We start from the raw sequence: 18,942 nt of genomic DNA on the forward strand, positions 1-18,942 counted from the left end.
AAGCATTTTAACGTTTAAATGGTGGCTTCAGCCCACCCATCGGTGAACATGAGCAGAATGCCAAGCCCACTCATTTCTATCCACCATGCATGCCCAGAAAGCAAAAGTCTCCCAAGCTCAGCTATCCAAACTAGCTTTAAAGGCCTTGTATCTGCCATAGCTATGATGGAGCACCCACTTCTAAAAGGATAAGTTCTGTGATGGAGAAGTGAAGATGGAGAAAGGTTGGTCCCTGCTCTCTAGCTGATGTGCTAGGGTCAGGTAAGGATGATCAAACTAAATTTCTGTACAATAGGTCAGCACGCATATGCCTTGAATCCTGGGACTTGACTTACCCTAGTGGTTCCTAACACACATTCATTCTTCTTAACATTATACAGGTTCTGGCTACAGATAGTCACATGGTGGGGTCCAGGATCCAGAGCAACTGTGGCATTTGACAACATTTCCATCAGCCTTGACTGCTACCTCACCAGTGAGTTTGACCTGTCATTCTTTTCCCTAAACCCAGTGACCCATGGTCTCACCTCTAGACCCCCAATCTCAGTGACCCATGGTCTCACCTCTAGACCCCCAATCTCAGTGACCCATGGTCTCACCTCTAGACCCCCAATCTCAGCCATCTTGCCTCTCCTACCTTCCTCAGTGTAACCTCATCTCTCTCCCTGAAACTGACTCCACCCTAACTCATTTCTAACTCTTCTCTATTCTAGTCAGTGGGGATGAGAAAATGCCCCTGAATGCAGTACCCAAATCCAGAAATCTATTTGAGAAAAACCCAAACAAGGAGCCAAAATCCTGGGCAAACATATCAGGACCAACCCCCATCTTCGACCCTACAGGTAAGGGTTACTGTGTCACATCTGACACACTTAAAGTACATCATTTCTTATATGGAAGGCAGAAGAATGGCCTGTGTTGTGGTTGGGATGGGCACTGTGGTTAAAAGGAAATGGTTGATCTCCAGAAGAGGCATCACTACCTTTGCTATGGGACCCCTAAAAGAAGCTGTAGGTCTCACATCACCTAAGCAATAAAGACTACTGGAAGTATATAAAAGAGAAACTTTACATCTGGAGAGCCCCAACACATAATGTGGGGTACAAATAGGCAAATACAATAGAGGTGGAGACAGGAAGATGAGGAGGTTTGTGCCTCTCTTAGCTTCACCTTTTAGGGACAAGGGAGATGGCTCATTCTGTAAAGTGCTTGACATATAAACTCCAATCCCCAGCTCAGAGCCCCAGTACCCATATAAAGAGCCACTCACAGTAGCACTGAGGAGTTGGAGACAGGGGGAATCCCTGTAGCTTGGTGGGCAGCTGATTTTGCTGAATGGGTGAACTCTAGATTAAATAAGAATCCTTGTATCAACAAATAAGGTAGAGTTGTCAAAGAAGACATCTGACATCAACCTCTGCCCTCTGCATGTACACACACACACACACACACACACGCACATGCACCAGGGATCTTAGCTCCTAGGTTCCACCCAAGAGCCCCTGACCCCTGAGGTTCTCAGATGCCCTGAGGGCTCTAGTACATGGGTAACTGGCACTTCTCACATAAGAAGCAAGTACAACACATAGTCCACCACATCCTGTTGTATGCATCCTGATTAGAATAACAGCAAAGAGATAAGTCTGTAATTTCTACTTACAAGGTAGACTCCTGGTCCTATGCAAAGTGCAAAATAATTAGAGGCTTGTAGCTTTGACATCGAATTTGTGAGCCCTCAGCTCATTAGCTAAATTTTAGTTTTGCTTAGTTTTGGAGGGAAAAAAAAGACAAAAGCTGCTTGCCTCTCTTCCATTCCTGATTCCTGCCTGATCTGACCAACTAGCAAGCCTAAGAAAGGGGGATGTGTCTCCTTCCCTCTCTCCCTTCACCTTTAAAGCACTCCATGTTCAAACCTCCCAACCCTCCCAGAGCCTAGCTGGGAACCTAGCCTAGATAATTCTGTATCCTAACAGCAGCATAATTCATGGAAATAAGTAACCAGCCCAGTAGCCTGAGTAAGGACCTTCCCAGTTATCCATTCAGTCCCTCCTACCACTTACCCTCAGGGAATTCACCTGTGTTTACTGCCTTTTGATAAACCTGCACAACTTACAAATCTATGAATTTAGGAAGGGGGCCATACTTCCATTTTCATTCTGTGCTAAGTAAATATAGAGGCAGCCCCACCACTGGCCTCACCACCAACAGGGACTCTAGAAACATCTACTGATTCATTGGTGAGCATCTGGAAGCCTGAGTCCTGATCCTCTAATGTCACTAGCCACAATGCTACAACCAACCAACATTTAGGGAGCACTAGTCCACCCTGCCTGAGTCTGGGTTCATTGCCACATGACTCCCACTGTCCCCAAAAGGATAATCAATAAGGGTCCATTAGCCACTCCCAACAAGTAAAATCACACAGGAGCTGGAAAAGGGCTATGACTCCCCACCATCTCCAAACAGAGCTGGAAGCAGACTCCAGCTTCTATCAGGCTGTAGACCAGGCTATTCTACTGGTCACATCACCTCAGAACGAGGTAGAGAATTGGCTCCAGATCAGAGGGCAAAAGAGGATATTGAACCAAGGATGTCTAAGAGTGGCCTTGAGGCTCCCTGGGACTGGTCTATGACATTAAATAAGAAGCCATTGTTTTCCCAAGAGCCCAGTACCACATCAGGAGCTGCTTAGGAAGAAAGAGAGGGTCCTCAGCTTCTACAACCTTCCCCTCGTGTGCTCTATTGCAGGAGGTATTTATCTCCACCACGATTTGATCCTCTTGTCCCATCTCAGTGTAGAGCCCTCTAAATGTGTATTGGGGGTTCAGTGGGTATCTCTATAGAGGGCAAGATTTCTGCTAAGGAGGCCACTATTCACAGGCATGTCTCACGAGTCCCTGGACAGAAGGGGAGGGAAAGAGAGGAGAAAAGAGGGGAAAGGGGGAAGGGAAGAAAAGAGGTGTGATGTATGGGAAGGGAGAGGGGAAATGACAGGAAATGGAAGTCAGACAATGCCTGCCAATGAGCTAGGCTTTTTCACTATTAACTTGACCTCCTCCAGGGGTAGTTACTTTTACTCCTATTGAAGGGAGAAGAAAGATGGAATAAAGGACCAGACCATGAGGACATGGCTGTTAGCCAATTCGGCCAGGATGTGAACCCAAGGTCTATAGTCTTTTCACCAGCTCCACTGGCCACTGCTGGTAAAGGGATCTCCAATCAGGGAGAAGTGCTGTGTAAAAAGGAGGTGAGGGGGACAGACACAGCTAAGAGTCCCTGCCTGAGCAGTAAATAGTCAGCTCCCGACCCTCTGACAAAGAATGAAGGCGACAAGATAATAAGATTTTCTCTCCAAAGTTCAGCACTGTCAGTTTGCACTGAGTTGGAAAGGGGGTGGGGGTGGCATTTCGGCTTTCCTCCAGGCAGCCAGCAAAGAAGCAACCGAACACACAAAAGCCCTATGAAACCAGGCCCTGAGAAAACTATTATTGCCAACGTTCCCCAGGCTCCTTGTGTCCCTGCCAGCCATCCAGGCTCACTCCAGGAGACTGAGTGGCCAGGGGAGCCTCCAGCCTAGGGGCAGGGAAACGCCTGACCAGGTTGTGCTTCTCGGAAGCCTCTGAGTCACTTTAGCTAATCGGATGAAGAAGCTGGAGGAGAAAATGGGGTGAGTATTAAGTCCTGGGAAATTACGTTTGTCAGCTTTGCACATGCAATTACACTAACCAAATGGTTGGGCTAATGCAATTAGGGCTACAGAGTCAGCCTCTTCTCTTCCCACCCCTCCCTCCACCCCTAATTCTCTCCAGCTCCCCTCCTCTGTCTCCACCTTGGTGCCTGTCTCTCTCCCTGGTAACAGATGTTGCTGCAGCTGAGCAGGTGCAACCAGGCTCTGCATCGCTCCCTCCCTAAGACGTCTAGTTGAGGATTTGAAAGCTCCAGGGCCATCTCCACTCTACTATGAGCACAGATGTGACACTGGCAGAACCAAATGCCACAATCTTGGAGTCTTGGGAGGGGGGAAGAGAATAACAATGGATTTACTTACCAATTCCATGTATGCATCTTGAACAAAGAGGGAGGAAAAAGTAGACGCCTATGAGATGATTCAGCTAGGAAAAGTACTTCCGGTGCAAACCTGATGATGACCTCAGTTTGATCCCTGGAACCTGAGATGGAAGAAGAGAATCAACTTTAGAAAGTTAATCCCTGACATGCACACAAGCATGGGTGTACATACACACACATACATGCATGCACACATGCACAGGTACACATAATAATGATTATAATTTTATGTGTGTGTATGTGTGTGTGTCTTATGTATAATATATGTTTATATATCCTGTTTATATATCCTGAAAAGAACTCTAGACTAGTTGTCAGAACCTCCATGTTCTGTCCTAGTCAATCACATTAACCATGGTGCTAGAGTTGTTAAGCCTCACAGGGCCTTTGCATGGCCTTTGCATGCCAGTAAACACACAGGAATCGCTCTTGTGGGAGAGTCTCCTGTGAGTATAGATAGGAACAGGTAACCTACTGTTTCCAAGAAGTCAAAGTTTGAGGGACTGGGAAGATGGCTCAGGAAAATGCTTATCACAAAATCATGAGGACATGAACTCAATCTCCAGAACTACATTTTAAAAAACCAGGGACACTGGTAACCCCAGCACTAGGCAGATACTGGGGTAATCTGACCAGCCAGCCTCATCAAATCAGTGAGCTCCAGGCAAATTAGAGACCATAGCAAGAAACAAGGTTGGCCTCTGGCTTCCACGCTCATGCACACACATGTGCACATGCATATACACACATACACATATGTGCATGTGCATATAGACACATGTACACATGCATATGTACACACACCCATCTACACATACACATGTATGTACACACAACAGAGAGAGAGAGAGAGAGAGAGAGAGAGAGAGAGAGAGAGAGAGAATCAAGTTTAAAGCAATCCAGTCCCTTCCCATCCACAGATCCATGATTTCAGAGCTAAAACAATGTGGAATAAGGGAGCCATTGCTTTCCTTGGCCCTTCTCTTCAATTAAGCCCTGGCTGAGCTAATGTGCCCAGAAGTCATGGTGACAGACTGTCCATTTCCACACATGCTCCTATAATTCAAGAACAGATGCCAATTCCAATGAGAAGTTCTATGTGTTTCATATAAATTGATTGGGTCTATTTCTGCTAAATGCATTATCCATTCACTCAGAACAACTATCAGAGTTAATAGAATTTGTAGCTAGAGCCATTATGCTCCAAGCACAACCTTCTAGGGATGACAGCATTGTTGGAAGGAAGTCTTCCCAAGGCCCAGCCCCTCTTTCATAACTGTCTTTTCATTTGGTGGGGAATCTTTTTGTGTCTCATAGGCTTCCGTACTCAGACTCTGTAGGCTGAGTGAAGTTCACTATAGGGGCACACTATAGTGGCACACCCCACTAGTGAAGCATCTTTTCCTTTCTGGTTAGTCCCATCCCTGTATAAAGAGTATTGAATGGGGTTCTGAAGTATTCTGTTACCTCTCACCTTGGTGTTGTAGACAAACCCATGGTGGGCTAGGGATGGGAAGGAAGCCAAGTTCCCATCTTTAGCTGCGGCTCTTCACTGGGTACTAGTTTGGAAGGCAGGGAGTTCCAAGTTATGAGAATATCCTAAAACAAGGGTAGGAGACCAAGAAGGGCCACTCACCATGGGGGACACCATATTAGAACACTGGGTAAACTCTGTCAGTAGCAGCTTCCCCATAAAAGCTTAAACATGGACATTCTCAGGAACTTACTCACTCTAGAAGTATCTTCCCTGCATCTTCATCAGGGTCCCCTGTCTGAAAGAAGTTGCTCATATGTGCTGCCCACTGAGAATGCAGATTCCTGGGCTCCTGCATTTCTGTGGGATATCTTGAAAAGGGGAGGTTAAAAATCTGTATTTCTCAAGCCCTTCGGGAATGTCTCATTAGCAACAAAGGTTAAAAGAGACCCAAGGCTGCAGATAAAGGTCACTATCTTGGACAAGGCGGTGAGGTGGTATCAGAGTCACAGGCATCTTTCAAGGTACCATGTTACATCAATAAAGACCTAGCATTATACAGCAATAACCACTGTTCTTTGGATGATGCTGGGAGCCAGGAGCTGTACTGAGCTGCATGGCTGGCTATCTCACTTGTTGCTGCTATGATATTAGCCCCTTACAGACTCAGGTTTACAGAGATGAAGTGACTAGTCCAAAGTTACACATAGGTGAATGGCTTAGAGATCTATTTCTTAAGACTCACATAAAAAGTAACATTTTCTAAGCCATTTAACACTTGCAAGAACAAAACTGGGATACAGCAACCTTAAAAGGGCCCTGTTGTTGAAAAGATCTTCTAGAAAGATCTTGCTATTAAGAAACCACCCCTTGTCCCCCACCCCGTTGTTGTGTTAGGTTTTGCTTTGACTACACCTGCTTCTTCACTAACACATCACACTAGTACACTTGCACACACAAAAAAGCTGATCTTGAAACTCATTGGCATACCCCCATGCACCCCAGCCTTCACCAGTGCACTCCCACTAACACCGGCTCAGTTGGGGGAATAGCTCTTTAAGGAGTGCCAGGCTTGGTGTCATAGATACAGTCCTTGAGAGTCATTCAAAGACTAGACATTCCCCTGGTCTCCTTCCCTGCTGTTGAGCCCTGTGCTGTATGATGTGTGCTGTTCTGATTTAGATTATCACCTATTTGGAATTATCATAGCAGTAGTTATGCATGAAGCACCCACTTTAATGAGGCTTAGGCCTTCCCAGTTGGTGCACGGGGTTTCGCACCCTCTGAATTAACATGTCATTCTTCATTTAGGTGTGTCTCCCTTCCCCGGGAGCTAGCGTGGCAGCGCACCAGGAAGAGAGGTGGTGTGGAACTAATGGGTGATTCATGATTCTCATCACTGAAATCAACAAGTTTCTTTTTAGTGGAAGTGGCTTTGCATGCTGGGGAGCCAGCCCACGCCTCCAAGTGGTGGCCAACTCTAATGATTGAGGTCAGCTTGGTGGCCAAGGAAGGGAACCTGCTGGCAGTAATTACATAAAACTAAAGATTGGGTTGAAAGAAGCCTGCTTACCAGAGAAAACTTCTCAGGGTATCCTGGGGATCCAAACTCTGGCATTCATGCTTATCTAGCAAGTGCCCACCACTATAGACCACCATCCCTCCCTTTATATCCTACATGCTTTCATTGTTCACAGACCTGCAGATTCTAAGGTCATACAGTGTCTCTCTCTCTCTCATTTTATGCTTCAAGACCTCTGAGGATGGATATTAGTTGAGAAAGAAACTTAGCATAGCTATGTGTGCATGCATGCACATGTGAATACATGCATTCGGTTTATGTGGGTGTGGGTTTGTGGGTGTACAAAGAACACGTACGGAGATCAGAAGACAACCTCAGGTGTCAGTCCTCATGTACCTTCCACTGTTTTTGAGAAAAAGTCTCTCATTGGCCTAAAAATTCCCCATATAGACAAAGCTAGCTGGCCCATGAACTTGAAGACATACAGCTGCCTCCACCTCCTATCTCAGCATCACTGGTAGAACAAGCATATGCCACCACATCTGGTTTTTGTGAGCATAGTTTCTAAAGCACTAGACTCACATCCATATACTTCCTAGGCAAGTAGTTTACCAACTGAACCATTTTCCCAGACTCCAAATAACACAATTTTTAAGCACAGAAGACTTGGGCCTAAATCCTAGCAATGCCAATCACTTCAGGCAACTTCCTTCTCCTTCTGTTTCATCTGTTTCTTCCTATCCAAGACAGTGTTTTTATATATCTGATAAGATGACTCCACAGCTAAAGAGCTTGCTGCACAGGTTCAGGTCCCCAGAATCCACATGAAAGCGAGAGAGGTGGGGCAGTCCATCTGTATTCCCAGCTTGTAGGAGGTAGAGACAGGAGATCCAAGAGCAAGCCGGTCAGCCAGACTAGCCAAAGTACTGAGCTTCACACCCTGCCTCAGTACATGAAGTAAACAGAGATTAAAGAAGACATTCCATGTCAACCTCAGCTCTCTACACCCATGTGGACAAATGTGCAGGTGTACCCACATAGATACACACATGTACCTGCACACATGCAAACATGAATGCACAGACACACATATACCAAACACACTCAGAGAATCAGTTTTTATGTCATTAGTAATAATAGCTCATAGATTTTCTATAAGGACCACATAAGTTAATACATGTCAAGGGTTCAGAAGTGTGTCTAATGTAATATGCTAGTGAGCCTTTCTTATTTTTCCTATTGTAGAATTGAGAAAAGTGAAGGTCAGAATGTAAATAACTCACCCCACCATCTCTCTACAGAGCCATGGTTCAACATCAAGGCTACTTAGCCCAAAGCCTTTCCCACAGTGCATCCACGCCTGTCAGAGAATATCAAACACTACCCAACCGCTGACCCCCATCAAGACCCCTGGTTTCATGAGCTGGGGTTGTTGTTATTATTTGTTTGTTTGTTTTTCCATTCAAGGGATTCAAGTCAACATTCAGTGTACTAAACAACACCACTTTCCCTGAATCCCAATTCCAGAAGAGCCTGTGAAACAAGCTTGCATTGGGTATCTACACTGTGCCAAGGCCTGTGGCTGGAACCCAGCCACACACTGCTCTTGAAAAACTGTACCACCAGAGCTGGCTCACACAGGCTTCCTAGCAAGCCAGTGCTTCTATCTAGCATGAGGACAAGGGCTGCGTCACCATTGCCCAGTTCTGACATCATCCTGCCCCAGATGGTGCATTGCAAATTATCCTAAACCAACCAACAGCTTTTTATTTTAAGAAAGCCAATTCCTAGAAAGCAGGTCCTCAACTCAGGTAGAATAGCATTTGCCTATAATCTTAGTACTCAGGAGGCAGAAGATGGACAGATGATTCAAGGTCATCCTCCATTACAGAGTGAGCTGAAGCCTAGCTCAGGCTACATGAAGCCTTGTGTTGAAGAAGGAAAAGGAGACAACAGAGGGAGCAAACAATATGGCTTCTATGCTACGGTTTTGGAGCCCCCCACATACCACCCTGACAAACCCCAGTGAGGCCCTGGTCTGATGATCTGCAGTGGCAGAATTATGAGTGCCTAGCAGAACACCTCAAGTATGTCTGGGCCACCAATGCTGCCCCAAGCAGCAAGCAAGAGCCACCACAGTCCTCTCTCCCAGCCAGCCTTGAGAAAACACATTGTTTTTGCCATTTGTTTCCGTGACAGGTTACATAAGTAGGAGACAATAAACGATCCAAGAGCCTTGAGCTCAGCATGCCTTGATTAAGATCATTTAGCTCGTGACTGGTGGAACACAAAGGCCCTACATCAGTGCTTGCAGTGAGCTCCTGTTTACGGAGTCCAGTTTGATCGTTATTTTCATCCCTGGCTCACCACCTCAGCCTGGAGCCCAGCCCTGCATCGCTGATAGCCTTTGTCCCACTAAAGTATCAGTGACCTTTATAGAAAGGTATTATATTTTGCAACTCATCTGAGACAGGAAGTAGACTGAGGCTCTAAGAGAAACACCAAGATGTCTTCCCTGCTTACCCCTCCTTGTCAAAAGAAAAAGGCCAGATGAAACTGCCTTAAGGATTGTTGAGGCTCAGAGAATAGAGAGGAGACTGCAAGACTCTGTTCAGTCAGGCCCTCCCAGAAACAAAAACCTTGTTATGGGCAGGGGCTTTGTGGAGATAATCCAGTACTCTGAAGCAAAGTGCCATGACTTTATCAACCTTAAACAACACACACACGTTTATCAAGGCCTGTGAGTAGGAAGCCAAGCCCACCTCCGTCAGCTACCACCAGAGCTGAGATCTCATCTGAAAGCTAGGCAGGGAAAGGAGTCACATCCATGCCCATCAGATTGCTGACAGTTCCTGGAGAGTGGGGCTGAGAACCCCAGTTCCTAACTGTCTAGAGGCCACCATCAGTGCCTGTTCACCTTGGCAGCCTGCTTCGGTACAGGTGTGGCATGGGCAGGGAAAGATGTGCGGGGAAGACAATAATTTGCTAGCAAAACAGGTCTGTAATCTTGACAACAGCATCCCATCATCTTTGCATGCTCCATCAGTAAAAGAGCGCAGGGACTCACACTCAAAGGCAGAGGTTACACCAGTGTGAACCTCAGGTGGGGACCAGCTCAAGTCCACCTACAGTGGCTGTCATGCATCAGAACAACCACACTAGGAAGCCCTGAGAGCCTCCTGATAGACCTCCCAGGCTCAGTCCCCAAAGTGTCTATTAGCATTCCCTGGGTATTTAACTATTCACAAATCACCTACTGAGAGACACATAACACTAAGACTAACATGGTGGACTAGCAAAGAGGCCTAGAGACCAAGGTTCTTTATCAGAGCTGAAGGTGGTAACAAGAAAATGAGATTATTTCTAAGCGATGATCAAGGATATAAAACAGAATATTCATATGAAATTTTGTGTTATTAACTTTGATAACTTTGTGATCAACCTATATGACCAAAAATGTTAGGCAAACTCACTTCTATGATCTGTGTTCTTTGTGTTTGTGTGTATATGTGTGTGCATGTGTATATATATATGTGTGTGTGTGTGTACATATATATATCTTGTGTGCATGAATTTCTTTTTTACTAAAATTCAAAGAAAATTCTAGTATCTTGCCATTAAAATCTAACCAATGTTTTTAAAGTGGAGAGAGGAGACAGTATTGTCTATTTAGAGTCCACTAAGTCAGTTTTCCAACCAAACCAACTGCCTATTTGCAAGTAAAAGCATTGCACTTACTTGTGTGGGGAGGTATAGATTCTTGTGAGGGGTCCATATGAGCTTTCTTATCAATATTGATTGACAGAGGGCCTGTAGTCATCCAAAACTTGTCCAGATCTTAGAAATCATAGAAACTCCTGAACCTTCTCTATGAAAGTTTTTTTTTTTTTCCAAATAAATCCCAAGTGACTGGACCAGAAAATCCTGATTTGTTTTTAAGAGTGAATATTGACTGTGAGTTCACGAGAAGGCAAAAGCAAATCTGTTCATCTAATTATTATTGTTTTAGTAAAGTGACTGGCAGATTTAATGATCTTAGTCCAGGATTAACGTTAGCACATGAGGAAAAGCACATAAGCAGAGTTCTGGATTATCTACCAACCTGCCTGAGGATCAATAACAAAGCCTCCACATTATTCAGTACAGCACCTAGGAAAGAACTATTTCCTTCCCCTCAACCATCCTTGTGATTTTGATCATTCTAACTAATTTATTCAGCCTATCAACTGATCTGGTCCATCAACCACTGGGTGAGTAGTGTCCTCACTACTTAAGGGATGGTACTGGAGGGTTTTCTCACAGGTAACATTTTGGTTATGTACATGTTTGGGTATGTATGAGTGTATGTACACTTGCCCCAAGTGTACGCTGCGGTGGAGGCGATGTCCTATCAAGACCTAACCCCTTTCAGTCACGGGCAATAAACAAAGAAGCTTCTAGATAGCATGTGGAGATCCTATCAGGACCTGTCCAGTTACCGACCTCTGTTGTTGTACACTTACACAGAAGCTAAGAACCAAAAGTCTAGGACCTTACAGTTCAGGAGTGCTCCCTTTTAGATACTTGGGGAGTGTGGAAGCAGGGGTGTGGCCAGATCTCTTCTTTCTGTTGTGTTTTGTTTACATCTCGGGCTTCACTTAATGAAGATCTACTTACCACTTTCTGTGGGTCTCACACTGTTTTAGGCTCTGGACATAAGACAGTGAACAGAATAGACTTAACCCAACTCGTGTAAGTCTATACTGGTGTACAGATTTCCTCTTTTCCAAAAGAAGCACACTAAGAAGTAAAGGAAGCTGGCTAAGGGACAGAAGCAACAGTGACAGGAGACTGTGGTATATCCACGTGTGTTGTGTCACTGAGACACTCAGTAAGGAAACTTCAGGGCACTTTGTATAAGGAAAATGTCTCTGTTTACTAATGTTGGGATCCTAGGCTTTGGAGCCAGGCATGTTATTGTAGTAATGGGGGTTTCTCCCACCTTAGATCGTGTAGTTCCCAGATTAAAGACACAAACATTTATATTTATAATAAGCCTTAATAGCACTAGAGCTGGGCAGATATCAACCCTCTATGCTATTTTGTTTACTTCCCTGACAATAACCCCACAACATTACATGTTCTGCCTGGGCCACTCTTGCTCTGATTGGCCAGTCCTCATGGCCAGTTTTCATGATCCCTTCTCCTATAGCATTGTCTCCTCTCTCTTCTCTATCATTGTCCTCATAGTCTCTGCCTCAGACCCCAAGCCCTCAGAACCAAAACTCCACCTACATCTCTTCTGCTCAGCTGTAGGCTGTAGGCATCTTTATTCTACCAACAGTGTTAAATTAAGGAGCAAGGATACATAGCATCACCTAGTGTAAGTAAGGATTCCCTAGTTCCAGAGGCATCCAGACTTTGGGGGACAGTATTTACCATTACAATACATATCAACAGGCCAAACTTCAATGGCATGTGGCCAAGGAAACACTTGGCTCTTAGCTTCTATGTAAGTTTAGAAAAATAGAGGTTGATCCACTGACCGTGTTCTGATAGTATTATTTGTATGCTTGCTAGAAGCTACTTTGTTTATTTCTCATGACTGAAAGGGGGTTGGTCTTTCTAGGACTCCACTCCACTCGTGACAAGCATACATGCACTCATACATACCCAAACATATCAAAGTTCTCTGCAAACCAGCCACAACAGTCATAAGGCCTGAAGGCCTTGACCTAGACATGCATCAAGTCACAGCCAAAGGTGGATAAGAATAAAGTAGGAGGCCCTCAGAACAATCTGAGACAGGGGTCTGTCTCTGGTGGCTCTCTCTCCACCAAGGAAGCCATGGGCTAGGATCTAAGGAAGTCTTAGGAACCTTCTCTCATCTCATTGATGTTACTATTTGAACCCTGGCCCTCAGGCTTCAAGAGTTTGTATTTTAGTATTTAAATTGATATTTATTTAAATTGGTATTTTCATTGCAAGTGAGTGGGAGGCCTTGATCTAGGGTATTCTGTTTATGTTAAGCCAGGACCCATTGAAAGTTTAAAATAAAAATAACTTCACAGGCAACCGTGTCTATTCAGTAGCCCTGTAAGTGACTAGTGTTGTTAGCTCCTTTCCTGGTGATATCAAGCTCACCTCTCTGTGGCCCTCTTGACCATTTCCTCGTGCCTGTTGCCTTGTGAATCTAAAGTGACCATTGCAGCTCCAGCTTTCATCCTTCACTGCCAGCAGGAGTGAGAGATCATGCCTTCTGTTTTGGCCTCTAGCCTCCCAGCCTTACACGTGTCTCTCTTTGGGTTGAGCATTAGGTCCTAATGTCCTCCCATGGGCTCCCTCTCTAGCCTTGGTTTTGGGATGCCTCACCCTCTCATTGATCTGCAACTGTCTTAGAGGCTCTGAGACTCTGACCTAGCAGTCAGAACTCTCTGTTCTTTGGTTTTGTGTCGACTTTGAAATCTCCTGACAGATTGGGCTGCCTATTTATACCTGCCTGCCCATCCTCCAGAAAGGTCATAATACCACCAGCCTCAGGTTCCAGTAAGCTATGAGTCAGGGCCACACAACCAGCGAAGCATTGGGTGCTAAGTAGTTAAGGCATGGCTTCCAACATTCTCTCTCTCTCTCTCTCTCTCTCTCTCTCTCTCTCTCTCTCTCTCTCTCTCTCTCTGTCTCTCTCTCTCTCTCTCTGTCTCTCTCTCTCTCTCTCTGTCTCTCTCTCTGTCTCTCTCTCCCCCCCCCCGTGTGTGTGTGTGTGTGTGTGTGCATGCATGCGTGTGTATCTCTGTGTCTCTCTGTCTCTCTGTCTCTATGTGTGTGTGTATCTCTCTCTCTCTCTCTCTCTCTCTCTCTCTCTCTCTCTCTCTCTCTCTCTCTCCCCTCCGTGTGTGTGCATGCATGCGTGTGTATCTCTCTCTCTCTCTCTCTCTCTCTCTCTATGTCTCTCTCTCTCTTTCTCTCTCTCTCCCTCTATCTCTTTCTTGACAACAAATCCTAGTGACATAACCCTGTTGCAGTAAGACAAATCAAGTCTTGTCTTACAAGAACTTAACAAGGCAGATGTCTGTTATTCTTCTGGCCCATGTGGGGACAGAGCAAGTACTTGAGCCACCACCTCTTTCCACTTAAGCCTTGCCACCAAATCCATTATGTATAACCTGCAGATGGCTGAGTTCACATAGCCATGTCAATATCAAATACTTTATTACCCCAGCTCTGGGATGAAGCCAACTTGGGAATAACTGAATTAGCCCCAGAGCCTCCCTTAACTTAATTTTTACAGCTCTGCTTTCAGAATAGTGAGTGGGATTTGTTTTTGTTTTTTGGGATTTTGTTTCCCAGTGACCTTTCTCTTTTCCCAAGTGTGACTGAGTTTCCCTCAGGGAGCAGGGGGTAGCTGAGAACACAAAGCAGCAGCCATCACAGGCACCATTAAGCTGCTGCAGATTGCTGGGTGTCAGAGCTGTTTAGGGTAATTCAGTCCTGAAAGCAGCTTTTATCTCAAAAGCCCTGACTTGCTGCCTGCTGATGGGGAGATCCCCCTCCAAGGAGAGGAGATGTCTGTCTCCCAACTGCAGGGGATTCAAGCCTCTGGTGTCTGTCTTGGGATACTTCCATATTAGGGGACATCTCACCTGTCTGGAGGAACTTGATATGAAACAAAGGAGACTGGGAGGCAAAGTCAATGAGATCTCAAGCAAGTACATAGCAAACCAGGAGAGAGCCATGGCCCAGGAGCTTTGTGTGAATGAACAGGAGTGGGGTGCAGGGGTGTCAGGGACAATATGCACAGATACCCTCATATATTGTATAGGTGCACATACTAGCATGCCTGCATGTGTGCATATGGGGCGCACGTGCACATGCGTGTGTGCATGTGTGTGTGTGTGTGTGTGTGTGTGTGTGTGTGTGTGTGTGTGCACAAATAGTTCCCATCAAAACAAACTAGAAACAATAGCAATGAAAATTCATCCAGCTCCAGTAAGACTGTTTGTGGAAGGGCGGCTCCACCGTCCTCACTCAGCCCCAGGCTCACTCCATGTCTCAGGCTTATTGTTCAACTTTTTCCATGATTCATTATCTGGTGAGGTGAAAGCAACAGCCCTTTTTCCTCCCTTTTTCATTGACCTAACATGATGGCGGAGATGCTACTCAACTGCACTATAATTAAATATGGTGAGGTTGAAAGCCGAAAGGCGTTACCAGCCCTACCAACTCAGAACCATGGAAACACCCTCTTATCTGGGGTTAGACTTCCAGTATTTCCCACCACCCACTAGAAATGAAAAAACCAAAACAGAAGTAATTTCCAACACTCTGAGATCAAGATCAGGAACCCTACGGTCTAAACGATGGAAGGCAGAGGTCCCCTCCCACACCCTTGGTATTGGCTACAAAATAAAACAGAACACAGGGGAACACACTGAGGTTCTGATAGAAAAGGGAGAGCTAGAGAGAAGAAAAGCAACTCCATATAAAATATATGTGCCCGGGACCATTTAGTGAAAGGCCAGATAGCCCTGAACAACTCATTAAACCTAGGTGGCACTGCCAGGCTGAGGTTAAATTGTATTTAGTGTGAAGTATCCAACAAAAGGAAAACATGATATGGTGGCAGATTTAAGGCCCTGGTCCTTGGAGGTGTCCCTGAGTCAGACAGAGTACCTGCTACCAGAGGGCAGAGACAGAGGCAAGGACTCTGACAAGATAGAGTCACTAAAGAGCTGGTCCAGCAGATGGACCATGCCATTGTGGTTTTGTTCTTTTCAAAGACTCTGGGAGAAAGGTGGAGATAGTGAGGACGGCATAATTTGCTTGATGTTTAGTTTTTATTTTCAGACTCTCTAAATCCTTACATAAAAACAGAACTTAGACCCCAAAACCTTTGGATGACAAAATGACAATAAATTAATTATCTTCCAAGATCCTCAAAATAGGAGTGAATAGAAACAAAGCATTGCCCCAGACCTATGTGATTAGCATGGGTACAAGAGGAAGGAGAGGAAATGACAGAAGCCTGAGCTGAGAGTCACTGCTGAGCTGAGGAACGTGCCAGGTGCCTTGGGGTGTGAGTACTGAGCACAAGGTAAAGTCTGAAGGAGCTGGAACAGTGTGGCCACCATGCCTCCGCCTCCCAGAATAGTATCCATGGTGAGAAGAAACTTGTGGGGGTGAAATAAATATTGAGTCCAAGGATGAGAGGCGAAAGGTAGGAGAGTTCCAAGTACGTGTTGCCAAAGCAGAAACCTCAGAGAGCAGCTGCGTGTTCTTGCTTAGCACATCATCATAGGGCAGGGCTTCAACTGGAGAAGCCCTGACCCTGGTGTCTTGGGGAAAGTATAAAATGCACAGCAAGAAGTTCCAGGATTCCACATGAAGGGGAAAAAAGCAAAGAGACCAGAGGAAAGACCCTCTACTGGGATATGTCACAACTGTATGATTCTGTTTCCAAAGGAGCCAAGATATTTAGTCAATAATACAAGGTCTAAGAGAATGACATATGAACAGACCCTCTTAAGAAGAGTTTCAGGAATCAGATGTTAAGCCTCAGGGGAAAAAAGGTTAAAATAAGGTTTCAGAAATGAAGTATTAAGATGGAATGAGGAGTAAATAAGAGCTCATTCCTTGCTCAAAAACAGAAAGCTGAAAGATGGCTTCTGAAAAAATCAGGAAGATAAGGGACACCACAAGCAGGCAGAGACAGCCGACTAGAGGTCCCAGCAGCACCAAGAGAAGAAAGCCGAAGAGGAGTGAGGCACTGTGCATGAAAAGCTCCACAGTTCCTAGAGAGACCATCATAACCGCTTATTAAAGAGGTGCACTGTATACGTAAGGAGACAGACCCAGGCTGAGCAATGCCAAAGCCATTCTTGTGAAATTGCTGGGCTTTAAAGAAGAAGAAGAAAAAAAACCTTGGCCACCTAAAAGGAAAATTAATTTATTAGTTTTCAAAAAAATACTAACCTATTACATCATAAGAAAATGAAGCAGTATTGTTGATAAGCCCTATGAGAAAAGATTATCAGTATCAAAAAAAAACAAAAAAACAAAAAAACAAAAAAAACAAGTTAGCAACAACTTCCATCTCCACCACTCTGTCCTGTTCCTTACCAGCTTACCAGGGGAGGGTTCATAAGGCATTTTTTTTTTCAAATGACATCTGGTTTGGTTTTTTCTTCCTTGCCTTCTTCCCCTTCCCCAGCACCTCCCTCTTCCACCCACATCTTTCCTCTTCCTATTTCTACAGAATCAACTTAAACCTGTGGTTCAGACAATAAAAACAACTGAAAAATTCAAATTAAGAAAGAATATGCACATTAAATTAGTTAAGTACCTACAGAAGGGAGATTAAAGAAGGGCTAAAAGGAAAGAGTACTGTGTATAAAACCCTGCCCAGTGCAGGGAGATGCATAAAACCTACGAGAGGTCTGGAGAGGTGCTTCAGTGGTTAAGAGCGCTTGAGCTGGGGTTTGGTTCCCTGAATCCATGTTAGGCAGCTCACAACCAATAGAACTCCAGCTCCAGGTGATCCTATGCCCTCTACCGGTCTCTGTGGGTACCTACACTCACATGAAAGTATGTGTGCACACACACACACACACACAAAGTTAATTTTTTTAACTATGAGAAATTAGTGAGACAAAAGCAAATAAGTAAATAACTAAAACCTTCAAACCACTCCAGTGTTTATATTAATGATGGTAACAATAAGATAAATATCATTCTTCAGTGAGTAAGATAAAATAATTGCAGGATATTCTAAGTCCATTACTATATTATTGAGGAACATGATTCTCAATGTTCAGAAAAATACACAGAAGTAATAAGGAAAGATTAAATTTTTATCCCTCCTGAAGGTGAGGTGGAAAAATTCCACATGAACTCAGGCAGTGTATGCACATCTGGGCCATCTGGATGTATTCATACAATGCATATATATGACTGTGTGTGCTCCCCACCTCCATCACTAGACAAACCAAGAGACAGCCACTAGTCTGGTAGCAACGAGCTGTCCTAACACTAAGATTTGATGCCTATGATTGTGGCTTATAGGAAAATGTCTGATACCAGGATAGGATAAGAAAATTTTGTCACACCATATAACAAGGGCTTTTAAAAAACATTCTTTATTTGTATACACTTGTTGTACATAGTATAGAGTTTGGTAAATATTTTCTTTCATGGATAGCATGTTTTGACCATATTTGCACACATCCCATAACCGCCCCTTTCTTCTTCACTGCTGTCTCCTCCTGGTGCTGTCCTTTCTTCACACAGGCTCTTTGCTCTCATGTTACATATGTGCCTTATGATATGTCTGTATAAAATCTGGGATCTAGAAATGAGAGAAAACACATGATATTTGTTTTTCTGGGTTTTGTGTATTTGTGTTAACTCAGTGATCTCCAGTTGCATCCAAACAATGACATCTCATTTGTCTTGATGGCTGACTAAAACACCATTGTGAAGATAGTATGTCATGGTTGGTGGTGCTTTTAATTCAAACCTACCCCCCCCCCATCCTATTTCTCTCTCTCTCGTCTGCCCCATTCCACTCCCCTGCTGAAACTCACAGCTTTCCCTCCCCTCACAATTGTCATTATAAATACACATAAACAAACACATGTATAAATACAATATGTTGAGCCTATTCAGTGATGCCTGCTTATATTTGTTTCTAAGGGTGACCAGTTGGTATTAGACATCCAATTAGGAGCTAAAATCTAGGGCAATACTAATTCTCCTTTTCTTATCTTGGAGTAGGCACCATGAGATTTCTCACATATCTGCTGAAATATCAATAGCTTTGGGAGTTGTTTAGGTCTCAAGTAGCCATGTTGTTGAGATTTTATGGGTGAAGCTTTCCTGTCATAGCTAGAAGGCACAATCTCAC

General features: G+C 44.5%; 1 protein-coding gene across 1 annotated transcript in view; it reads left to right on the forward strand.

Annotated features, from left to right (window-relative positions):
• Positions 1–18,942, forward strand: part of Alk (ALK receptor tyrosine kinase) — a 698,959-nt gene that overhangs the window by 616,108 nt on the left and 63,909 nt on the right. Inside the window, exons 10-11 of the mRNA XM_034514490.2 lie at positions 381–475; positions 714–842. Of these exons, the coding sequence (XP_034370381.1) occupies positions 381–475; positions 714–842 (224 nt within the window). The remainder of the gene's footprint in view (positions 1–380; positions 476–713; positions 843–18,942) is intronic.

Source organism: Arvicanthis niloticus, chromosome 11, assembly GCF_011762505.2.
Source record: "Arvicanthis niloticus isolate mArvNil1 chromosome 11, mArvNil1.pat.X, whole genome shotgun sequence".
In the NCBI taxonomy this organism is placed as follows: Eukaryota; Metazoa; Chordata; class Mammalia; order Rodentia; family Muridae; genus Arvicanthis; species Arvicanthis niloticus.